At 40.0% G+C, this 26,072-nt stretch overlaps 1 protein-coding gene across 1 annotated transcript; it reads left to right on the top strand.

Moving 5' to 3' along the window:
• The first annotated feature begins 1,782 nt into the window (after positions 1 to 1,782).
• Positions 1,783 to 26,072, top strand: CXHXorf58 (chromosome X CXorf58 homolog). Its single transcript, XM_034486055.2, has 8 exons — positions 1,783 to 1,912; positions 5,031 to 5,127; positions 7,267 to 7,361; positions 7,704 to 7,815; positions 17,769 to 17,900; positions 20,977 to 21,206; positions 24,065 to 24,221; positions 25,831 to 26,072. Exons 1-8 carry the CDS (start codon positions 1,797 to 1,799, stop codon positions 25,996 to 25,998), a joined length of 1,107 nt encoding a protein of 368 aa, XP_034341946.1. The 5' UTR covers positions 1,783 to 1,796; the 3' UTR covers positions 25,999 to 26,072.

Raw genomic sequence — 26,072 nt, 5'->3', positions numbered from 1 at the left:
ACAACAAGGCTTAACACTGCTTTAATAACAATTTTATTTCTTCCACCCACGTCTACGGGCATAATTCTCATGGCCGGGTGTCCAAGGCTGCGAAAAATCTAAAGCTAGGATTCAATTCCAGGTAGTCTGCCTTCTGAAATCTCAGCGCTAGCCTCAGGGAACGCTAGACGGTCTGATAAAGACTGCGTACTTCATATTTCGTTTCTGTCCTAATTCGACAGAAAATGGAAGAAGCCCTGTGGGCGGGCGTCCTGAAGATGCGGAGATTTTTTCAGTGTAAGGTCACTGTCCTTTTACCCAGAGACTGCTAGGGACACACCTGTCCTTGAGGAAATTAGGGGTTTTTTTATTCGCTGAGAGAGGGAGCGAGAGAGAGAGAAACGGCTCGCCGTCTGGGACACACTGGAGCACTCCGGTAAGAAGATGTTAGGTTTATCGTAGTATCGGAGCTTTAGTTTAGAGATTTGTGGTCAAAGTTCTTTTGTTTTTTGTTTTTTAAAAGCAGGAGTTTGCGGTGTTAGCGAGTTTCAGGGAGGAGAAAGCGCTAAGGCTCAGCCTACTGCCGGACCAACTCCCAGATGTTAAGGGCGGCTTTTTTTTTCCTTCTCAACAGAATTGTGCGTTCCAAGCCATCCCCATCTCCAGATCCTAAGGAGAAATACTGAATAGACTCGGAAGGCTCTGCATCAGTAAGGTAACATCTTAAAAGTGGGAAGCATAGTGATAAGTTACCGCCAAAGCGCTTGCTTAATGCGTGGCGTTGTGGGGGTAAGCGGGGATCTGTGAACTAGGAAAAGAAGGAAATGACAGCTTCATCTTCACTAAACTCTAACTGAACTTTAGCATTTCTTTCAAGTATGGTGTAGGCAACAAACCTCAGTATTAGCGGTACTTGCGAGTGTCACCAATAGAAAGATATTTTCATTACCATTTACAGTCACAGCAGCTAACTAAAAATATCACTTATGCTCATTACTACAGCAGTACAATTGTGATTAGATTTTATTTTAGGCATAAAGAAGACACGTATTACTGCCATCTCCTTTAAAAAGGTATTTTGAAGATATGACTAAGAATTTGGGGAGCTTCATTCAAACGGGATGTAATACTTCAAAGAGTAAAATGTTATAGGTAGAATCGAGTAATCTCTTACGTACCTGCTCACATCACCAAAGGGGCACGGAACCCTGAAGGGGTTAAGTAATTTCCGTCTTTTAAGTGTTCAGTAAAAACTGGACAAAAAAAAAAAAAAAAAAAAAAAAAAAAGCTCTTTAGAAAATGAGTAAAAATTCTCCACTCAGCAAAGTATCCCCTGACAGTAAGGAGTTTGTGAGGAAAGTGACTAGCTCCAAAAAGCTAACTTCTAGAGCCAGGTGTGGTGGTGAACATCTGTAATCCCAGCACATGGGAGGTTGGGGCGGGAGGATTAGCTTAAAGCTACTGCCTGCTACGTATTGAATTTGAGACCAGCCTCAGCTACATGAGACCCTGTGTCACAAAAAGAAAAGTTAACTTCAGCTGTACGGTGAATAGAAGGAAAAAGATGGGAGAAAGGGAGGCTGATTAGGAGGTTGTGAAGAGATCCACTGTCTTTTCGACATACAACGTGGTATTTTAGTATGGGAAGAGTACAAACTGAAGCAACACTAAAAGCACGATGCTTTCATCTTAAAGGGATTCAAAACTTGACAGAACAATCATAGGACATTTGAGTCTAGTCCAAATATAAGAATGTGGGGATTATGACCTTAAAAGCTTAATGTTATGTGTGTTCAGATTACTTCTTTGTAGGGAAAATGAAAAAGTCCTCAAGTACAACAGGTTCTGGTGCTCCAAACTCAGATAGTCAGCTCCCAGAAAAAATCCACAGGACACATTCGGCACGTGCTGCAAAGATACAGGCAAGAAAAGAGTAAGAAGCCATCTTTTTGCCTTTTGTCATAATTACACAACTAGACAAATCACGAACTTACCCACCTTGTTTGTTTATTTGTTTTATGTGTTGTTTGTGTTTGTTTTCTTAATGTGTAAATTTAAATTGAGGATTTTTTTTCTTTTTATTTATTTACTTACATCCCAAACACTATGTCCCCCTCCTGGTTCCCCTATCCCAGAGCCCCTTCTACCATTCCCCCTCCCCTTCTCCTCTGAGAGGATGGGCCCCACCCAGGGTTTCCCCCCACCCTGGAGCACCAAGTCTCTGCAGGGTTAAACTCATTCTCTCCCACTGAGGCCAGACAAGGCAGGAGCCCTGTTGGGGAACAGATTCCACAGTCATGCCACAGCTTTAGAGACAGACCCTGCTTCAGTTTTGGGGGGCCCCACTTGGAGACTGGGCTGCACATCTGGTACATATGTGCCAGGGGGCCTCGGTCTAGCCTGTGCATGCTCTTTAGTTTATGGCTCAGTCTCTGAGAGCCCCAGGTGTCCAGGTAACTTGACTCTGTTGGTCCTCCTGTGGAGTTCCCATCCCCTTTAATCCTTCCTCCAACTCTTCCATAAGAGTCTCAGACTGCTGTCCAGTGTTTGTCTGTGGGTATGTGCATCTGTTTCAGCCAGCTGCTGGGAAGAGCCTCTCATAGGAGAGTTATGCTAAGCTCCTGTCGATCCATGAGCATGGGAGATTTTTCCCAAATTTTAGGGTTTTTTTATTTTTTTTTTATTTTTATTTATTTATTTATTTATTTATTTTTATTTTATTTTATTTTATTTTATTTTTTGTTTTTTTTTTTTTTCGAGACAGGGTTTCTCTGTGTAGCCCTGGCTGTCCTGGACTCACTCTGTAGACCAGGCTGGCCTCGAACTCAGAAATCCACCTGCCTCTCCCTCCCAAGTGCTCGGATTGGTATTTAAAAAAAAAAAAAATACCTTCTAGTTGAATATTATGACTTTAGAATTTTGTAATTCATTAAAGCATGTTAACACATCTACTTGATAATACTACAACCTTCTGAAGTAGTTTTATTATTACACATTATAAATGAGAAAGAAGAACTGGAGAAATAGTTTGGTGATTAGGAGCTACTTCCTAAGGCCTGAGGTTCTGTTTTCAGCACCCATGTTATTCCATGTAGCTCACAATAACCTGTAATTCTAGCTCCATGGGATCCAACACTAATGGCCTCTGTGAGAACCTGCACTCATACACACATGCCCATATGCAGGCACACACATACACATAATTAAAATATTTTTTAAATCTTTTTAAATATGTGAAAAAAGGCAACTGAGAAGTGATTTAAAGAAAGGAAAACCAGATAATAAGTGATATCAGCTAAAATTCAAAAGGATTATTCCTGTAGCTTGGAGTATTTGGGGGGTGGTATTGGTGGTGGTAGTGGTTGTTTTATGTTTTTTGTTTTGTTTTGGAGACAGAGTGTCTCATTTTGTGTCCCTGGCTGTCCTGGAACTGACAGAGATTTGCCTGCCTCTGTTCTTAGGTGCTGGGACTAAAGGCATGCACCACAATGCCCTTTCATACTTTTTTTAATGTGTGTGTGTATGTATGTATGTATGTATGTATGCATGTGACAACTTTGGGTGTCATCTTCAGGAATGCCATTCAACTTCTTTGAGACAAATAAGCACTCTCATTGGCCTAGAGTTTGCCAGTTAGGCTAGGCTGGCCAGCAAGCTCCAGGCATCCTCCTATCTCTACATCCCTAGCACTGGGATTGCAAGTACATGCCACCATGTCAGGCATTTTTATGTGGGCTCCAGGAATCAAACCCAAGTCCTTGTCCTTGCATGCTAAGCTTTTGCCAAATGAGCCATTTCCCAGCCCCGTCACCTTATTTTTTTGAGTGAGGATTCTTCATTAGACTGGAATTCACTAAAAGGGTAGGCTGACTTGCCAAGGAGCCTCAGGGCTCCACATGCCTCTACTTCCCAAGTGCTGGGATTACCAGTATTTTTGAACACATCTTTTTATATGGGTGCAGGCTATTGAACTCAGTTTCTCATTTTTTACCCCAAAAGCTATTTCACCAGCTCCATAGTTTTTTTAAAATTTATTTACTTTATTTGTATGAGTACACTGTAGCTGTCTTCAGACACAGCAGAAGAGGGCATCAGACCCCATTACAGATGCTTGTGACTCACCACGTGGTTGCTGGGAATTGAACTCAGGACCTCTGGAAGAACAATCAGTGCTCTTAACCACTGAGCCATATCTCTAACCCCCTCCTAAATGTTTTTAGAAGGTAAAATTTACTTCTCACACCTTCCATTTATTCATATTCTCTCTTTCTCCCTCCCTTTCCCTTCTGTCTTCCCTCTTCCTCCCTTACCTCTTTCTTCTTCTCCTCTCCCATCCCCAACCCCCAACAAGTAGTAGGAATTAAATCCCAGGATCTGACTTAAGGAGATTCTTAGCAGAGTTACCTAGTATGTACAAAATCTTTGGTTCAATTTGTTCAATTTCCATCATCACATAAAACTAGGTGTGGTAGAATCCCAGCACTGAGAAGTAGAGGCAGGAGGATCAGAAGTTTAAGGTCATCCTCAGCTGCACATTCAGCTCTTTAAAGCCAGTAAGAGGTTACATGAGACACTGTCTCTGGGGCAGGAGGCAGAAGAGGGAGAGGGGGAGAAGGAAATGAGAGGTGGGATAAGTGAGAATGAAAATATGTGTGTGTGTGTCTTGCACAGACCAGGACCACATTTCCTCATCCCAAAGTCACTGTGGAGTCAAGCTAGTCTTGAACTCTTGATCCTCCTGCCTCTACATGCTAAGTGGTGGGATTATATAAGAATGTGCCACCAAGCTGGGCTTAAATTAAGTATGGGTCTTAATAAACTTTTAGGTGTTTTCTTTTTTTACATCTCAAGGGAAATATTAATTATTCCATATCCTCATTCTGATTAGAGACCACAAAGGACTAGTTCCAATTACTCCACCCAAATGTTTCACATTAGGTCAGTCATAGTAATGGGGAAGTATAAGAGGATGCAAAAATCTAGAGTTGTCTAGGATTTCAGGAAAATGAAAACTACTTCATAAATAACTAACCTCTTTTTCCTCTTAAAAGTGATAGAGAGATTTCAGCAACAAAAATACAGAAAGCCTGGTTCATTTATGTGGACAAAACATTGTTTAAACTCCTAAAACATACAGTTTGTGCAGCGGTATGTATTTTTCCCCCCTCGGGCAGAGGTTATTCCTTAACTAGTTAAAAGACCAGTTAATTAAAGATAAAACAGATAACCCTCTTTATCTCTGACTTGGATATAATAATATTATATAGAGTTCTAAGATTGCTTATTTTGCGAATCTCAAATGAATATTTCTGGTCTTTTTTATTTCTATTTTTATTTACTTTATTTGTATGGATGTTTTGCCTTCATGTGTATCTCCGCACTGTGGCATACAATGCTTGTGGAGACCAGAAGAAGACATTGGAACCCCTGTGACTGGAGTGAGAGGCAGCTATAATTGGGTACTAGGAATCCCACCTGGGTCCTCTGGAAGATCAGTTAGTACAGTGAACTGCTGAGCCATCTCTCCAGCCCTCTGGGTTTATTTTTAATGTGGATGAGTATTAACTATTTTTCTAAAATTAGCATAATGTTGTATTTCCATTTTTGAATTTGTGTCCTTATTTGAATATAGGAGATAGTGATCTTCTATCGAAAAAAAATCTCTAGATTAAGAACTGAAGGTTTAGCTCAGTGGTAGAATGTGTATTCAACACATGTAAGGCCCTGGGTTTGATCCCCAACACTTCCAAAAAAAAAATCCCCGAATTTAAAAATGTACTTTGCTTTTACCCAGTGGTTTCATTTTTTTAAAGATTTATTTATTATGTGTATTTGTGTGAGTCTGAGTGAGTTTATGTGCACTATGCGTGTACAAGAGCCTGCAGAAGGCAGAAGAGAACATAAGATTCCCCTGTCCCCTGGAACAGAAGTTACAAGCAATTGTGAGCCACCATGAGGATGCTGGGAAGCAAACTAAGGTCCTCTGCCAAAGTTGGACATGCTCTTAACCACTGAGCATCACCATATAAAATCCAGCCCAGCAGTTTCCTTCTAAGAGTGCATTCTCCAATACAATTCCATTGCAGCCCTGATTCATAAACACAAGTAAATGTCTCTTTCTTTATGTGTAAAGCTTGAAATAGTAACAATATTCCACAATAGGAAGACAATCAAGATAGTTTGTTAGTGAAAAGGGCAAGTCAGAACAGTATAAGGAATATAATCCTATTTGAATACAAACAATAAACAGATGCCTATCCTCTTTCCCTGCCACAACCAAAACAAAACAAAAACCCCTCTGGAAACTGTTCTGCTATCAGAATAGCCACAGTAGAGGAATTTTAGCAGTCCTGAAAAAGTTTGAGGAATATGTATACTTTTTTCACTGTCTTACCCACAGACCTATTTGTGTTATCATACAAAACTAATTTTTAATTATCATGTTACTATTTTCCTCATAATTTAGATGCTTAGTAAATAAATGAAGTTAATTTGTTATTTTTTTACATCTTTAATTCAATGCTTCAAATTAATACTTCACATCAAAATGCTGTATCTTATTAAAATCCCATCATTGTATACTTTATGGAATTATCACAGGCATAAAATTGAACAGGGTCATTTAAGGAAAATAATGGAAATTTTAGAGTCAAACAGATCTAAGTTTGAGACCTAGCACTTCCTCATTTATAAAATGAGATACTATTCTAATTGTGTTGTCGTTATGATTAAATGAGGATGGATAGATAGATAGATTAGATAGATAGATAGATAGATAGATAGATAGATAGATAGATAACCACTATACTACATGGTAAATAAAATGTGCTTAAAAGCTAGTCATTTAATACCATTATTATCTCCATATTCATTCAATATTAAACACTTGTTAAGTTTCTTGTGTGTTTCAGGTTCTGTATTAGATGCTAGGGTTATAATAAAGAATAAAGATGTTGTCTCTACCTTCATGGTTCTTATAATCTAGTTGGAGGCACAGATAAGTCTATATATAAAGGCAATAGATTGTGGAAAAGTATTATCATAGGGAAAGAACAATGCCTGTGATCTCAAAAGGGATGGGAACTCAAAATTGGAGAACCATAAGTTGAAATAACTGACTCTACTGCATAGATGACAAATAGAGGAGTCAGAAATAAAAATGCTGCTCTGCAGAACCCTGAGACCACTGTACTGTTCACTCTGCTTCCATTCTTATAATCAGTAAGTGAAGCCTGAGCAGTTTACAGTGCCATATAGTTCTGTTTACAGTGCCATCATTTATTTCAGGAATTTTGTGTGGCACATGAACTACTGAAGAAAGTAAGCCCCATAGAGGCTGCACTTTTGAAAGATCCTAGCATGGAATGTAAAGTCAGATTCAGGTAATGTGACTATGCTAATTTATTTCACAGGAGAAATAATAGAAATGATTTTTTAATCCTGATTATTACTCAGGACAAAATTTAAAAGTAAGTGTTTTACTTACACTTGTTACATAAAAAGGCGAAGTTGCCATAAAGTTTCACCCCCATTTTGTCCATAAGTATGAGCATACTTGTGACTTTCACCTTTAGATCCATTTCTTTATAGGCCCTGTATTTGAAAAATACATGTACTTAATAGAGTTGTACAATTGTATTAAGTACAACTGTATTATGTACATGATGAAGAAGCAATGGGGTACCACAGTTGATACTGCATAACTTTTTTTATCTTTATTTCAGATTCAGTGGTGAAACATTTCCACCTTGCATTGTGTTTAAAATTTTTTTCAAAAGTGATGGCCATGGTTACAAGTATTTCAGCGGGAAAAATTTACTAAAGCCGGCAAGTAAGGTGATGCTTCGTGACGTATGTTTTCTATTATTATTGTTTCTTAACATCTATGTAATATCTAAATTGCATTCCAAGTATATAGGCTACATTATTTTGCCATTAGTCAGCCCACCAAATGGGTAACTTTTTCCTAAGCACCATGCTTCAAAGTGTCTCCACTAAAATAAATTTGAAGTTTATTACTTATATGAGACTTCACAAAAAAAACTATCAATTTTCTTTGCATTAAAATTTTAAATTCTGCAGAGTGTTGGGTGCAATTTTCTTTGCTTCAATGGAATTTTGTTTTTCCTTTGATTCTGTAGTATACCTAAAAAATATGTGCTGAATATTGGTACTGAAAATGTCCTTTTAAGTTGAGTGTGATGGCACAACTCTGTAATCCTCATAATGTGACAAGAAGCTTCATTGCTCGAGGCCAGCCTAAGCTAAATAGTAGAGCCCTTTCTGAAAGAAGGATGACCTGGGGAAGAGGAAGAGAACTTTCAAAATAGTTATTTTTGACGGGAGTTCTCATAGTATCTTGGCAGTTCAGGAATCATCGCCATAATTGTGTCTAGCACTATGAATTCCATGAGGAGCTTGTCAAACTGCTGTCTCTCCTTTTAAAGGCAAAGATCTACAGAGGAGGTTTTAATCCTTTGGCCTTTGCTCTGAGTATAATAGAGTTTAAAAGGTAGATATGGTCATTTTAGCCATTAATAGAGACATTAGTCTAGGCTACCTGTGTAACTTGGTGGTAAAACTTTTGCTTAGTATATGCTATGCCATATGTCATACATTCAATCCCAGGCAATGCAAAAGAAAAAAACCTTTGAGAAATATGTTACACAAAAAGCATGGCCTATCTGAAATCATAAATGTGTTCTGGAGAGAAGACTGCACAGGCCGGCAACTTCTGATTTGATCCAGCAAGTGCAGCTTTTAGTCTCTGAAAATTATTAGAAAAGTCATTGGGGCTGCTTTGCTTTTTGTTTTCCAGCAATATCAGAGAAAAATAAACTCCACAAATATAGCAAATGAACTATAGGCTCTCATTATGTACTATGGAATGGTGTTTCAAAAACATTAATATTTATCTATTATAAAAATTGGAATAGATGGAGAAATATATATTGGTTTATTGAAACAGGATTTCTCTCTGTAGCTCTGGCTGTCTTTGACTTGTTCTTTAGACCAGCCTGACCTCCAACTCAGAGATCTGCCTGCTTCTGGCTCCTGAGTGCTGGGATTAAAGGTGTGTGCCACCATACCTGGCTTGAGAAGTATATTTTCATCTTCCTCTTGAGGGATAAATTAATATCATTATCATATTCATTTTCAGAGTAAGCTGAGGTTGGTTCTATAAAATACCATCTATTGTTTCTATTCTAAAATGATATAATCAGACTTTTCCAGGAACTGAGATTCTCCTGGGTTAGTTCCACCATCCCTAATGTGCTTAGGCTTTAAGAAAATGAGAAGTTCAGAAGGAAGAATTTACTAGAAAACACTATTAATACATTAAATCTCATTAGAACATTGTAAAACAACTTCTTTAATTTTTTGTTTATTTATGAAGTAACTGTTAGAAGGGGAGAAAATAGCCCAGTGATATAAAAAAGAAAATGTGACTTCCCTTTTCTCCAGCATCCTGAAAGCTTCATCACTTGTCTTGCTGTGTCTCCATCAGCCACGTGTCTGAGAACCTGCTAACAAACAGGAGGAAGACAACTGGATCTTAGGAAATCCCAACTCAACACATAGATCCTTTTATGGCTACTTCATCTGACAAAAACATGGAAAGTCAGAATTCACAGAGCCAGAGCGAACTAGCTGGCCAAAGACATCCCCTACCAGAAGAGAATCCCAGGATGAAATGCAAGGACTGTGGGGCCTTTGGGCACACTATAAGAAGCAGAAAGTGTCCTATCAAGTGTTGGGATGGGGCCAAGGCACCACTACCGTTGGGAGTAAAGAAGGAAAAGGAGAACCGGGACCCACAGAAGAAGCCACAGAATCCCCAGAGTCCTGAGCCAGTGAATGAGACAGAGAAAGAGAGAGAAGAGAGAGAAAAACTAGAGAAGAGGAAGAAGTCTCTCTTGCTCAGATTTCCCAAGAAACCCCCAGAGAAGAGGCCACCGGGTTGGAAGGATACAACAAATTCTGGTGGCTATCTGAGGCGCCCAAGCAGACCAGCATTCCTCCATATAAACAGGAGATTATTCATAGGCCATACTGAGGTTAGTGTACCAGCAGACGAGAAATCTGATGGCCAGCCGTGCCATACAGCACCTTCCACAGAAGACCCTAATACTATCTTACCTCTTGAGGAAGACGAATGGCAGATCCTGGAAGTCCCTAGTGTGCCAAAACCAGCATCTGAGCACAATGATGAGGACCCAGCTGTCAGTGAGAATCCAACAGACCAAAGCGCCAAGTATTGCTTCCATCAACTTCCACAGGTTGCATTCCAAGTGCAGGAAATGGGCCACATGTTTAACACTCAGTCACCAGCCCAGCACTCTGATGAAGCTAAGCATTCCCACCTATATTTTCTACATACAGATAGCCAGGATGCTGAACTCAGCTTCAAGGTAACCAGTGAGAGAAATTTCCAGGTCCACACACAGATTATTCAGAATTCTACAAAGAAATTGCGACTAAGCTCCTACCAAGAACCTAAGAAGAGCACCAAAGGGCCTGTGGGGAGGGCTTCCTGTCCTGTGCCATGTTCTAGTACCAGTACAGTTGAACCAAAAGGATTACCTCAAGGAGCCAATGTTGAACAACAGCCTCCACACAGTAGAGCTCTCCTGAATTTCAGCCAGCTTCACACTGAGTCCCATCATCCACTGGCCAGCCACGTTCCAGTGCAACCCCTCCGAATGGTCTTCACTAGATTGAGAAATGGCTACTGGAGCTCCAAGATCTTGGATACTTCCTCATTCCGTATTACTGAGAAGAAAATATCTCGGGGTAAGATTTTACTCTCCCTGAAGAGGTCTGGAGGATCTTCTTCCTGGGTCCTTTATAAGTAACATTCTAACCTCCTCCTTTGAGGAAAGTAAAAGAAAAGAAGCCCACTTGAAAACAGAGACTGCCTCAGGGTGACTTAAGGAAGATTGTTGGGTAGAGGGGAGGAGAGTAGAGGAAGCTGACTGAGCCAGTTGAACCGGGTCCTCTGGACAGAGAGGCCTGGAAACAGGCAAGATACGATCAAAAGCACAACAGACAGACGCTTACTATTCAGATCACAGAAACTGTACTTTGAATGGAGCTTACTGGAGTGAAACATTAAGGAGTTTTAGGTGAAGTCTGAGAATTTGAGCTAGCATGTACGTGTGCCTGTTTATTCACAGATAAGTAGAAAACAGGAATTATCCTGTTTGGCATTCAAATACCTGCATTAGTGGAAAGTCTGGAGGATCTCTACGACCTACATCTTCACGGAAGCACGCTCTCATGGGTAAAAGCCATCATGAAGAAAGTTCTTTTGCACTTACAGATGTTCTTCTTTAATGACTTGTAAATACATTTAAAAAATATGTTTCAGTGTTGATAAAGTTCTAGAAATGATGCCAAAGAAAAAAAGAAAATGTACCTTTCTGCCTTTCCTACTGTGGTAAAGCTGTCACTCTCATGGAGTAACAAGCCCTACCAGTCCATCCCGTGGCCTTCATTTTCCCCCATGAAGTAGAGATTTTATAATTCTGTTTGTTCTTCTTATTAAGATGTTATCACACTATTCAGCCTTTTTCAGTGGACACTAAATGTTCTTTTAATGAACAGAACATACTCAACTAGAAGAGAACAGTTTGGACTGCCTTTGTCCCTTTCATTCATTTTCAAAACATATTTGACTAAAATGTTAATTCATAGTTGAAAGAAAACTTGCAATGGTGGTGGGATTTTTCTCGTTCTGAGTTTACATTTTTGATCTTTGAATAAAAGTTTCTTCAGCAAACTGGTCCAACTTTTCTGTTTATTTCTTTTTTGTTTTGGTCCGTTTGTTTGTTTGGGACGGTCTCTCTGTGCAGCCCTGACTGTCCTGGATCTCACGAAGTAATCCAGACTGGCCTTGAACTCCCAGAGATGCCTGCCTCTCCCTCCAGAGCTCTAGGACTAAAAGCATCTACCACTACACCTAACTCGTCTTGAACTTCTGATTGTCCTGCCTCCACCTCCAGAGTGATAGGATTACAGGGGTGCAAGACAGGTGGTTTATGGGGATCAAACTCAGGGTTTCATGTACACTAGGTAAGCACTGTGCCGACTGAGCTGTATCCCTAGACCTAAGTCTGTTTCTATTATTTTATTATGTATACGGGTGGTTTTGCCTACATGTATGTCTGTATACAAGTGTGTCTGGTGCTGGAGTCAGAGGAGGGTGTCAGATCTCCTGAAACTGGAATTAGAAACAGAGGCAAGTCATTGTGGGAGTGCTGGGAAAAGAACACATACACTCTGTAAGAGAAATCAGTGCTCTTATCCGCTGAGCCATCTTTCCAGCCTCTCATTTGTTTCTTTATATAAGTAGGTCAGTCTTAGTTTGTTCAGATGTTTAGTCTAAGTTTACTTATCTTTGAAAATAGTCTTATGTGTATGGAGTGGATGGATGTTCCTGCATGCCTGTGTACCACATGCATGCCTTCCTGGCGCCTGAGGAGGCCAGAAGAGGGCATGGATCCCCTGGAACTGGAATTGCAGATAATCATCGTGAGCTACCAGCTGGGTGATGGGAATTGAACTCAGGTCCCCTGGAGGAGCAGCGCTAGCTAGTGCTCGTAACTGCTGAGCCCTCTCTCCAACCCCTCAAATTCTGTGTATAAAGAAGGAGGAATGTAACACAGTTTTGCTCCATCATTCCCCTCCATAGTTTCATTTCTTGTTGTAATTCCTTATCATTTTCCAGCTCTCATGAATTCACAAAAACAAAAACCAAACAAGTGAAAGGGGAGGGAAAAAAACAGAAAGTTAGATAATTTATACTACCTGATTGCAAGACTTATAAAGCTACAGGAATTAAGGCAGTATAATGGTGGCATAAAGACAGATGTAGAATCCACCAGGAAAAAATAGAAACACATCTATATATAACCAATGTTTTCTCCAGAGGTGCCAAGGCAGGTCAAATGGTTCTAAAGCAGTGCTTCTCAGCCTTCCTAATGCTGTGACCCTTTAATGCAGTTCCTCGTGTTGTGATAATCCCCAACCATAAAATTATTTTCATTGCTACTTCATAAGTGTCATTTTGTTACTGTTATGGACTGTAATCTTCTGGTTGTCTTGGGTGACATCTGTGAAATGGTCATTCAAACCCTAAAGGGATCATGACCTACAAGTTGAGAACTGTTGTTTTAGTGTAATAGAATAATAATGTGTATATGTGTGTCTGTATGTGTGTGTTCCCATTTCATTTCCCACTTTGACAAACTATTTTCTCAGCATTGCTACGTTGCAAGAGAATTGTCGTTATTGTTGGCCCACCAGAAAATTTACTAAAGCCTTGCTACCCAAAGCATGTGCGGCCTACACATTGGCATCCACTGGACCATTTAAAAATTCAGACCTTAGAGACTGGAGAGATGGCTGAGCAATCAAAAGTATGTACTACTCTTGCAGAGGACACAAGTTTGGTTCTCAGCACCCTATCAAACACTTGTAACTCCAGCTTCAGGGGATCTTGTGTCCTCTCTGGCCTCCTCAGGCACCTGCATGCATGTGCACATGTGCACACAGAAAGAATAAAAATAAATATTTTTTAAAGAAAGAAGCCATGGTCCTACTTCAGATCTCCTGACCCAGCATCTACATTTTAGCAGCCCCTCAGGTGATCCTTGATACCATATCATTTGTAAGGACTTTCCTATAAAGCCTTCCACTCTGTGGCCTGGAGGCCACTTATTAACTGACATCCTTTTTTTTTTCATGTCTGACAGTTAATGTACCTGCATGATAATGATGTTTAAAGCAGCTAGATCTCACATAAGTGTAAAATTATTACACTTACAGGCTACAAAAGGAGCCTGGGGATCTATCTGACAGGCCTGAACTGTTAACATCCAGCAATTGTTATTTTATATTGAAAAATTCCTATCCCTTTAAATTTCATTCATATAAGACAAACAACAATAGCCACCCTTGTTGTTTAATTATTCTGTCTGTCCCTCACCCCTCCCCCTCTTCTTCCTCTTTCTCTCCCTCTCCCCCTCCCCCTCTCCTCTCTTCTCCTCTCTCTGTCTCCCCCTCTTCCCTATTGCTCTTTTCCCCCCTCTGTCTCAAGTCTCATATATACTAGGCTAGCCTTGAACTCATTATGCAACTGGTCTTGGGCTTCTGGTGTACACCACCATATCTGGTTTGTACGGTAAGTTCTGCGGATCAAACCCAGGGCTTCATGCACACTAGGCAAGCACTCTGTCACCTTGCTATGTTGTCAGTCCTACTTGATCACTTTGGGATGGGGGAGTACAAAAGCTGGGGATTGAATTCCTCATTAATTCCTATCTTATTTTTGAAACAATCTCTCTGAATCTGGGGTTCACCAATTTAACTAATCAGGTTAGCCAGTGAAATTCAGGGATCTGTTCATCTGTCTCACAGTAGCGGCGTTTCAGATGTATGCTTTAATGCTCAGTTCCTACATGGGTACTGACGATCAGAATTCAGGTCCTTATGTTTATGCAGCAAGCACCTTACCAACTGAGCCATCTCCCCAGCCTTCTGGCCCTACTCAGTCAGTTTCTATCAACTATAATCTCAAATGTGCATTACACATAATCCCCATAAAACTATTCTGTATATGAAAGCAGAAAGGAGACTAGTGGGGAAGTGGAATGAGAATTATTGGTAGTAGAAGGAAAACATATGTGTCTAAAAATGCCATAACGCCTAATAATGAAAAAATAAAATCACACATTCAAAAAAATCAAAGACCAAGTAACTAGCTTAAAACATTATGACTAGAGTGTAAAGGAACTGAGGCCAAAGTCCATGTTCTTAACCATGCCTGAGGTCAGGGACAACACTCGATGTACATGGTCTCTCACATGGCCCTCCCTCTTCACTATGGTGAGAAATACTATTCCCACTTTGTCTGTGAGAAGGCTAGAATTTGAAGAGACTTGGAGGCACATAAGTGAGATTTGAATGCTTATCTGTTTCTGCCATACTGGGTACATTTCAAGGCTGAAGCAATCCCAGTAGTTATTGAGCTTTTTATTTATTCTGTATCTTCATATAATAAATTATTCCAAACCAAATGCAAAGGTACCACTTATCGCTACTTCCATAAGTGGGCATTTCCAGCAAGAATGAGCAACTGACTATGTGAGGCAGATGTCTGTCTATTGGGCAGCACTCTTTTTTCCCCCAAATACCCCTGTGTTTGTTTGAATGAAAATGTTCCCAATAAGCTTACACATTTGAACACTTGGTCCATGATTCACCGTTGTTATTGGAGATGTGTTCTTTTAGCTTCCTGTTCTGGCCACCTGCTGCTGTCTCTCACCCTTCTATTATGGACTCACCTTCAGGAGCTGTAAGCCAGAATAAGCTCTTCCATAAGTTGCTTTTGGTCATGATTTCATAGCAATAGAAAAGTTACTAATATATCCTCTCAAAAGCAAGCAGAGTTTTTTGTCCTATGCTTCTAAGCATGGTTTTCTTTGGCCACAGGACTAGAAACTACAACTGAGGCAATATATGAATAGGAAAACTGGGCCTAGGAGAGATAGGTGGTAGTGAATGAGTGGGGCATTGGAAGGAAGGAACTGATAATAAATACCTTTTCTAGGTAATTTGAGCTAAGGTAAAATATAATAATTCCTACAGAAATGCCTAAAGCATAAACTACATGGTTTAATACCTGTTCAGTGTGCCATGATTTGTTTTTACCTTTAGTACGGTTGAGCTGGTTCAAAACCCACAGGACATTGTAATAAAGTATAACAGAGAGATGTACCAATGTCTTCATTTCTTCAGGTGCATAATGTGCAAAGAAATTGGTGAGATGAAAAGTAAAAATAATCTACCTATGGGAAAGCTCATATTTTCATTAAACTGATCACCTCGGTGCATTAATAATAAAATATGACCACTGAAATCTTTTCTTCCCATTTCATTTTCCATGGACATCACCAAAGCTTTGGAATTCAAATCAAAATTTAAAAGGACTACTTAAAAACTTTTAAAGGAATATATGAAGGCAAGCCATTTTGTTGTATTTTAAATAAAAAGAACAGAAGCTCTGGGTTTTGATTCTGCCCAAGCAATCTATTCTGGCCTCCTCAGTGTTAACATGGTTTCCACACTTTCGCAAATAGCACATTCTGAGGTACATGGGGAAAGAATTGATCTGGAATAAAAATAGATTTAAATTCTCTTCTTTGCCAGCCTCCCTCCACATAAGCAGACCCTTTGTGTCCAAAAGCACGGATCCATATTATAAATAGGTATTAGACAATTCAGCACCAATATTATCAGAAGGATAGATATATATGTGGAAGGAGTTGGTATGATGAGAACCAAGACAAAGAATTTTAAGCCTCCGTTTTCTGTGATTTTTCTCTCACTGGTCTCTCAGACACTTTCTTTGATTGTAAATTGTTGACAGTTTAGAAAGAAGAGGAAATCCTTTATTTGCTTTTCTTTGCCTACTGAAAATGAAGTCTAAAGGAAAGGAAAGTGTACATCCACATTTCCATTTGGAAGCCATGAGTTAATGAACAGAAAAGAGTGTTGCTTCCAGGAACCTTTTATTCTAGTTCCTAGGGCACCCCCTTTAATCACCAGGTAAGTTTTCCCTGACAGAACAAATGAGTTTATGGTGTTCTTTTTTTTTTAAATAACCAAACTCTTGGGCCTGGAGAGATAGCCATCTCAATAGCAATTGAGAGCACTGACTGCTCTCCCAACTGACCCAGGTTCAATTCCCAGCACCCATATGATGGCTTGCAACTATCTATAACTCCAGTTCCCGGGGACCTAACACCATCACACAGACATACATACAGCCAAAACACCAATGTACATAAAAATAGAAATAAATAAATAAATACATTAAAAAAAAATCTTTAAAAGATGGTCCAGGCTTGAAAGAAATCTTAATAGTTAAGAGCACATACTGTTCCTGTGGAGGACTCTAGTTTGGTTCCCAGCACGCACGTCAGGAAGCTTATAATTGACTGTAACACCAACTCTAGGAAATCCAACATCCTTTTCTTGCCTCCTTGAGCACATGCATCAATTCACATACATATACACATAATCAAATATAAAATTTTTTAAGATTTAAAAACTTTTTGTGTGGTACTGATGTATGTCTGTGCACCATGTGTGTGCAGTGTGCCCATAGAGGCCAAAGGAGGGCTTCAGATTCCCCTGGAACTGGATTAACAGATGGTTGTAAGCTGTCATGTGAGTGCTCTTTTTATTTTAAAAAATACAAAGGCTATGGTCCCTTGAGTACTACAGACTCAACTATACCTATAGTTATATTTTAAAAGTATGCATCAATGGCTATGGGAACAAATATCAAATGGTTTAAATATCCATATGTAAGCCAGACACAGAGGTCCATGCCTATATGCCCAGCACTTGGAAGGAAGAAGCAAGAAAGCAAGAAGTTTAAGCTCATCCTTAACTTCACAGCAAGTTCAAGGCCTGCCTGGGTTACATGAGACTCTGTCTCAAAATAAATCCATATATAGCTGGGCATGGTGGCTCATGCCCCAACATTTAGATCTAAGGTAGGAGGCTTACTACTAAGTTCCTGACCAACCTGGGATACAGAGTAGACCTTAACTCCTTCCTCTACATCCCCCAAAACAGCTATATGATATCTTTTTTGTAATATAGACTTTCTATTAAGATAGTAAAGGCAGAAACAATTTTTGCTACATTTGTCAGAATATACAAAATATGTGCCAATGATTAAAATATATTATTTTTAAAATCTACTTTCTTTATAGGCAGTGGCTGATGCTTATAAGATAATGGGGGAAAGGAAATTTTATCAACAAATTATGCAAGATGAGTATTTTTTCAAGAACTTCAAAGTAGCGGATCGTGTGGATATTGTCACAGTGCAAGATTACATGCAAGTAAGGAGTTTATATAGAGATGTTGAAAATTCAAACAAAAATGTTTTCCTGACCTCCAAAGGAAAAAAAATCATACTTTTTAAAATTGTGATAAAATACACACAACATAAAATTTAACATTTGGGGGCCTAGAGAGATGGCTCAAAGATTAAGAGTGCTGTGCTTCCAGAAGACCCGAGTGCAGTTCCCAGCACCTAAATCAAACAGTTCACAACCACCTGTAACACTAGTATCAAAGGATCCAATGCCCTCTTCTGGCCTGTGAGGGTGCAGCATACACACACACACACACACACACACACACACAGAGAGAGAGAGAGAGAGAGAGAGAGAGAGAGAGACAGACAGACAGACAGACAGACAGACAGACATGTATCTTCAGATGGAAGGACAGTGGGCCTGGGTGACAGACAGGGAGAGAAGCTGAAGGAATCTATCTGGCACTATTCCTGAATTTGTGGTTTGCATAGCTGGGCAGAGCAATGCTGAACTGGGGCATTTATGTTCCATACCCAAATAATAATAATAATAGCAAATGCTTCTGAAATACTACACTTTTTCTCCTAACAATCCACAGAGGCAATCAATGAAGAAATAAAAGTTGTCGATAATCTGATCCCTAATGTAATAATAATGTGACTAGAGCCTCATTTGGGTACCTCACTTTCATATATGACATAGTGCCATATTTTGTTATTATTCTAATTCCTTCTTTCTCCTGAAGCCAGAGGTAGGTTTTCAGCACTGGAGCTTGAACCCAGGGTCCTTGCATGGCACTCTACCCCTAAGCTATGTCCCTAACCCCATACAAAGCAAACTTAATCATCGGTGGAGAAAATTGGTTGGCATGTTAAAAAACAACTGTATATGCTGGTGCTTGATATAAACTCAGCACTCAGAAAGTTGAAGCAAAGAGGATTTAAAGTTTGAGGCCAGCCTTGGTTACATAGTGAGCTTCTAAGCAACCCTGAGTTACACAGCAAGATCCAGTCTCAAAGCCCAAATAAAAGGAAATATTAAAAGCTCTCTTATAATGGACATGGAAGCCTCAAACCTTTAGTACAGTATTGTTTAAAACATTTAGAAACACTGAGAGTGAAAGTTTTATTTCTTTGTAAAAACTAATCAACTGGGAAAACACTAAAACCCAACGAGTTGGTCACTTTATTGGGGGGTGGGGGGTAGTATTTGTATGCGAATGACAACAAGGCTGTGAGTATAGCACACTCACAGGTGTAGTTTGGTGGTCCAGCACCTTAAGTTCAATCCTAACATAGTCAAAACCAAGAAAATCCATGGGGAACGAAATCAAAACCAAGAACAATAGGAAACCTCTTAGGTGACTCAGACCTATAATCTTAGATGTTTAGGAAGCTGAGAAGGATCAAAATTCAAAGGATACAAGTTCAAAGCTTGCTGAAGTACAGAATAACTGTAGGCCAAGCTAGGAAACTTAGCAAGACTATATCAAAAAAAAAAAAAAAAAAAAAAAAAAAAAAAAAAAAAAAAAAAAAAAAAAAAACTTTAAAGGTTGAAGGGCAGAGCACTAGCCTAACATGCACAAGACCCTGGGCTCCACCCCCAGTCACCCACTACCAGAAGAGCACCTGAGAGAATATTTGCCTTCTTGTTCTCCTGTAAGTAACAATAGAGACCAACTGTCTTGCTGTAACTTCAACTGCTTGCCACACCCCTAAGTTTGAATCAGTTGCTGACATTTTAGTCTTCAAGTTCAATATGATGCAGAATGTGTTAGACTTCTCATGATGTGACAGCTTTTCTGCCAGTGTCATTTCATTCTTCTTGTCACAGTCATGTACATTGGTAAGTTCCCCTTCACCGCATCCCTCTAGCTACACAGTTCAAGTCTCTTGAACGGTGGCAGCCTTTCACGGCCTCCTGTTTCCTCAACACTACAACTCACTTCACATTGGGTTCTGATTTCACCTCCAGTGGTTCTGTGTTTGGTACGTTTGCTGGCCAAGGTTGTCTTTTTAAAAAAAAAATTATTTTTATTTTACTCATGTGTCTGAGGTAAGACTGTATGCACATGTGGACAGGTGTCCACAGAGGCCAGAAGACAGCTTTTGGATCCCCTGGGCCTGGAATCCCAGGTGGTGAGCCAACTGCCACGAGTACCACAAACCTAACTCAGGTCTTCTGCAAGAGCAGCATGTACTCTTAACTGCTGAGCCATCTCTCCAGCCCCCTGATTCCCTCTTTTGAGTATCATTTAAAAAAAAAAAAAGTGTCACATGGGTTTATCATTGTGAAACAAAGGCACACAACTGCATATCTGTATGTGAACTCATTAAGGGATTCACAGTGACCAAGCACTGACAGAGTTTTACAGACAGAACATGACATGTCACTAAATATGATTGCCCACTTGTCACTAATGTAGTAGGCTATGAATTGAAGATCTAGCTGCAGGGTCTGTGCTTTATTCAAAGGCTTGCAGTTATATTGTGAAAACTAGACTTGTCTGTCTCTTGTTGAGAGACTGGGATTACTCAACAAAATGGTGGCAACTGACATTCTGCATGACAAAATGGGGTAAGTGTGCATGTGCTTGTGTGCATGCATTCGAGTGCACATGAAAGTGAGTGCACACTGAAGTTTGAGAGCATATAGTAGATCTTAAAGTACTCGCGCCTAGCACCGTAGCTCCTCAGCCCCGTCCGCATCTCTCCAACACACATTTGTAATGTTAAATTGAATATATAAATTATGGGTTTAAATTGCTTACTTGATATCATTTTAAATTGGAAAAAAGTAAAGTAAGATTGCTACAAATATTACAACAATAATGAAGTTCTCCACTTAGCACCAGAGAATAACTCATCATTTGTAAAATAGCGTGTGCCAGTGTTTATACATTAGATAAACATTTAGTGAGTGTGGCGCTGTATGAACTGAAACTGCACTGGCCTGGGTCCTGCCTTCCAGTAAGGGAGTTAAGATGAACACAGAAAACAGAAACGTCTGGTTGGAATGAAAGTCATGGGAGAGAGATGTTGATAGAGTTTGGAGGTGAGCACCAACAACTGACCATTGTGCATTTTCTCCCATATAGTACTGCAGTCTTATAGATGAGACCCCTGCATCTTCTGGTGGCAAGAATAACCACTGGCGAAGACTAAATCTCAGAAGCATTCCCAAGACAATGATGATGTATGACATAGTTGATTATGCAGAGTCTGGAGTAATCTCAGACCGTTTACAAAAAGAAATGAAGTATTTGTTGCAAAAACCACAAACAGAAAAGATGCGTCTGCACCAGCTAGAGATTGTTTCTAAAGTTAGGTAAAAGACCATTTTTCTTGAGGTTACAGCCCTAAGCGCATTGCTGAAAATGTTCCCATTCTGATACACAGTCTACTAAAGATGATCAGAAGGCATATGGGAAAATTTAAACTGGGGAAGATTGTCCCAAACATATGCAACGTTGTAAATAGAGTACTAACAAAGGTATTGGTGCCACTGGTACCACCAGACTGGCACCTCGGGGTGACAAGAGGCTGCCCTGACACAGATTAAAAACAGTAGAGTAGTAAAGGGGACCTGCGGGCCACTCTTTAACTCTAGCAGGTGGTAGAACAAGGACGGAAGGGAAGCCTCAGGCCAGCACGGCTGCCTATGAAGAAGCAGTGTAACCTGGCAAGAAGTAAGACCCATCCTAACTGACAAAGTGGTAGGCACAGCAGAGTGACACAGGGCTGAGTGTGCCTTTCTGGGAAGAGGGGTCTGTGTGTAACTGTTAATAGTTTTGTTTTCATGAATACAGCCAAAAGGGCTTCTCCCATTGCCCATTCAGTGCGGAGATGAAGGCTTTTCCCTTCCCATTGAAAGCCTTAGTACTCTCACTCGCCTGACTCCTGTTGCCTAGAATCAATTGCGTATAAATTACAGTGGCATTATTTCCTTCTTTACCAATAACAAGCAAACCAATTTGTGTTTTGGAAAGCCATGTTGTATTAGGATCTGAAATGACAGGGACAGAATGTGATTGTTCCAATTAGATTCCTTTTAGTTTCCATTACCAAGACTCACCCAGCCCATCTTATCTAGAAATGAATCTGGCTTTCTTAAGAAAAAGAAAGTGGCGATAAGGCTGAAGGGGACTTGTTGGTAATACATTTTCACACATATACTTTCAATGAGAAATATTCCTTTAGACCACAAAGAAGATGCTGGCGAACATACTGATGATTCTCAGGCATGGAGATGAAAGGTGCTGACTCAGCAACCTAATTTAACTCCTTTATTTTAGAGGCAAGGATATTCACTTTCCAAACAGATACCCTGGTCCAAGTCACAGCCTGTTATCATGAAATTGATTTTCTCTAACTCACACATATAAGCATTGAATACAGAACTTAACCCTATTTACCACCAAGGTCAAATAAATGATGTCATTTTCCTCACTTCCATATATAAGCTTGAGCTGACTGCTTTTTGGATCCATGCTACTGATTATCCAAGAATGAGTCTTTTAGGAGCCAAATATCTAACCAATTTTTAAATCAACTAAAGAAGAAAAATATTTTCATAAGAGCATGTTTAGTTAAAGCCCAGAAGCAATCCCCAGCATCAGGAACTGATTTGGAGCGGTTTATTCGGGAGGTGATTCCAGGACCCACTGAGGGGTAGGGCAGTAAAACAGAAAGGTAGGCAACCCAGACTGTATTAGCAAGCTAGTTACCGCTGGAGCTTCATCCTTCCCGAGAATTTTAGGCCAGTGTATAACATGCAACTCAAGAGTTATCCCACTGGATACACTAATACCCAGCAGCCACTGGTTAAGTGTTGGCAATCAGGGTTGGTATTCTTGGATGTTTTTAACCTTCTTTGCACATGGAGTCTTGTTCTGAAAGAGAATTCTAAGGATGAATGAATGATACAGATGCTGGCAGTTAGATATTGGGCTGATCTGTCCTGTGATAGTAAAGCAGAGGGGACTGAGTGCATGATATGAGCTATATCAGATCCTAACACTGATTTAATAAAATAGCTTTCACTAGACTGGAAAGATAGCTCAGTGGACAAAGTAATAATTCCACAAGCCTGAGAACTAGACTTCAGGTCCCCAGAGCCTATGTAAAAAGCCAGGCAGGTGAACCAGGCAGTGGTGGCACATGCCTCAAATCCCAGGACTTAGGACTCAGAGACAGGCAGATCCCTGTGATTTCACGGCCAGCCTGATCTACAGAGTTCTAGGACATCCAGGGTTCTGTAGAGAGATCTTTTCTTGAATAAAACAAAACAAAAAAGTTTAAAATTTTTTTATTAAAAAGCTTTCTTTCTCAACTATTATGAAATGTAAATTGTGGTGTTAGTTATGGTGTTAAAAAATATGCTGGATGCAAAGCCTAGACACTATTGCTGATGCTAAAAAATGCATACTGACAGGAACCTGATATAACTGTCTCCTGAGAGGCTCTTCCAGGGCCTGACCAATACAGAGGCAGATCCTCGCTGCCAACCATTGGACTGAGCATGGGGTCCCCAATGGAGGAGTTAGAGAAAGGACTGAAGGAGCTGAAGGGGTTTGCAACCTCATAGGAAGAGCAATAATATCAACCAACCAGATCCCCCAGAGCTCCCAGGGACTAAACCACCAACCAAGGAATACATATGGAGGGACCCATGGCTCCAGCTGCATATGTAACAGTGCATGGCCTTGTCAGGCATCAATGGGAGGGGAGGCCCTTGGTCATGTGAAGGCTCGATGCCCCAGTGTAGGGGGATGCCAGGGTGTGGAGGTGGTAGTAGGTGGATGGATGGGGAGCACCCTCATAGAAGCAGGGGAAGGGGGGATGGGATAGGGGGCTCAGGGGGAAAGGGGATAACATTTGAAATGTAAATAAATAAAATAACCAAAAATAAATCACGCTGGAGGCTTGACTCTGTGAGATTGAGGTCAGCCTAGAAAACATAATGAGACGCTGACTCAAAAAAAAATTTTTTTTTTAAGTGGCCACTCCACAGTATTGTCCAGGAAGGCTGGAGCATGTCAGTAAAAACTGGCATTCAGTGCCACTCTACATACTGAGGTCTGTCAGTATGCTAGACAATGCATTGCAGTTTACAATTTGCCTCAGGTTTAAGTCTTATCTTGTGGGGTTTTTTTTTTTTCTGTCTCTAATACAAATGTCTTCTAGGTATCCATCCATTACAACGGGCCGTCCCTTTTACCAGCCCTGGGAACAGCAAAGGAAAATGAAACATCTGGGTCGTCGATCCAAGCAAGCACAAAAGAAGGTTGAAAAAATGAAAAAAGCCTATATGAAAAGTAAAGAAGAAAAGGCTTCCTCCCAGGTAACTGCAAGTTTAACAAGCAGTGAATTCTCCCTCGTTATTATGGACAATTTTCAAAACTACCTATAAGGTTTTTCTTATGAACAAGGAAATACAAGTTCAAAGGTGAAACGCTTTTGGCATTCTATATCTGAGTAGTATGAAGCTAATTTCATCCTGCTAACATCCATCTTTTAATTATTATTATTATTATTATTATTATAAATTATATGATAATATTATAATAATTATGTTTTTACACAGGGTTTCACTATATATCCCTCAGGCTAACTTCAAATTCACAGAGATCCACCTGCCCCTGCCTCCTGCGTGCTGAGATTAAAAGTGTGTGCCACCACCACACCCAGCTGCATTTTTGGTTCTTAAGCATCTGACACGGTAACACACACTTTCTAGTACTAAGAAGGCAAAGGCAAGACCGTGAGGGTCACACAAGCTGGATTACATTGTTAAGCTCAAAGCCAACCTGAGTTGCAAAACCTTGTGTCAACAAAGAGGGAAAAAAGAAGGTGGTGAAAGTGACCTGACGAGATGGCTGAGTGCTCAAGAGCATTGAGCTGCTCTTCCAGAGGTCTCTGACTCAATTCCTGCAGCCACACTGTGGCTCACAGCTACCTTTGACTCTAGTCCCAGGAAATCTGACCTGCTATTTTAGCCCCCAAGGTCGCTGCATGAACATGGTGCACAGACATACATGCAGACAAAACATAGAATTAAAATGAAGGTTAAAGCTTTTAAAAAAAACAGATTTCTTACACAAATATTGATAGATATTCTATTAAGAATCTGCTGTTTGGCCTCCACATCAGCAAAAGCTGGCAGAGAAAGAGAAGGAGAGAGAGAGAGAGAGAGAGAGAGAGAGAGAGAGAGAGAGAGAGAGAGAGAGAGAGAGAGAGAGAGACAGGCTTCATGTTCAACCTAGCACACCCCGGCTAGTGCTTTTCTCAGAATGACAGCCATCTGGTGTGTGTGCTCCAAGTTAAAGCAGAATATCACTCAGCTATATTCCTACTTCTGCCCCTTTTGAGACATGAGGTCTTTTCTGAGCTACCCAAGATGGCCTCTCCTTCTGGGCTCAAGTGATAGTCTTGCTTCGGCCTCTTGAGTAGCTAGAGCTATGAATTTCTAGTTAACCACAGAAAGCTATGCTATGTAAATTCTGCCTCTATATTTCCACATTGTAGGGATATTTATAATGAACATCTTTTGATACAGTACTTTATAATTTTAAAATAGTCTGCTGGGCTGCTGAGATTCTCAGCAAGTACAGCCACTTGCTAACAAACCTAATGACCTGAGTTTGAGTCCAGACGCCACACTGTACAAAGAGAGAACCAACTCCCAAAGAGTTTGTCTCTGACCATCACACTTGTGCCATGGCACTTACATATATTTTCACACACATACACACACACATACACACAAACACACACAGTAGATAAATAATACACAGTAGATAAATAACACACAGTAGATAAATATATTTAAAATATTCTTAATTCTGCTATAAATTTTTGGAGGGGGAAGCTAAGTAAAAGTAGAAAATAAAAATACCAAGTAGTAAAAACCAAGTATGAGACGCTCTCCATTCATTTTTAATTCCACCTAGGAACCACCAGCAAGCCGAACACAAGTAAAGAAGAAAGTCATCTTCTACACTCCAACTTTTGAAATTTTAAAAGTTGATGAACTGATAGAAACCGACCTGGAAAGTGATGAAAGAGAATTATTTGCCTGGTATCAAGATCTCTATGTTAAAAATTCTTCATTATTTTGAAATACTAAGTGACCAAGAGCACAAGTTGTTTGACAGTATTGTTGTCTGGCTATAAATAAAGAGCAATCAACTAC

The sequence above is a fragment of the Arvicanthis niloticus genome, chromosome X (genome assembly GCF_011762505.2).
Source record: "Arvicanthis niloticus isolate mArvNil1 chromosome X, mArvNil1.pat.X, whole genome shotgun sequence".
Taxonomy (NCBI): Eukaryota; Metazoa; Chordata; class Mammalia; order Rodentia; family Muridae; genus Arvicanthis; species Arvicanthis niloticus.
Note: the sequence above shows the minus strand (reverse complement) of the source record. Positions and strands in the feature narration are given on the sequence as shown.

Bases quoted from the DNA above. Each gene is read 5' to 3' on its own strand.
- CXHXorf58 (XM_034486055.2), top strand. From the start codon at position 1,797: ATGAAAAAGTCCTCAAGTACAACAGGTTCTGGTGCTCCAAACTCAGAT. The intron at 17,901-20,976 runs GTAAGGAGTTTA...TCTCCCATATAG, and splicing joins CAGTGCAAGATTACATGCAA to TACTGCAGTCTTATAGATGA. The intron at 24,222-25,830 runs GTAACTGCAAGT...AATTCCACCTAG, and splicing joins AAGAAAAGGCTTCCTCCCAG to GAACCACCAGCAAGCCGAAC.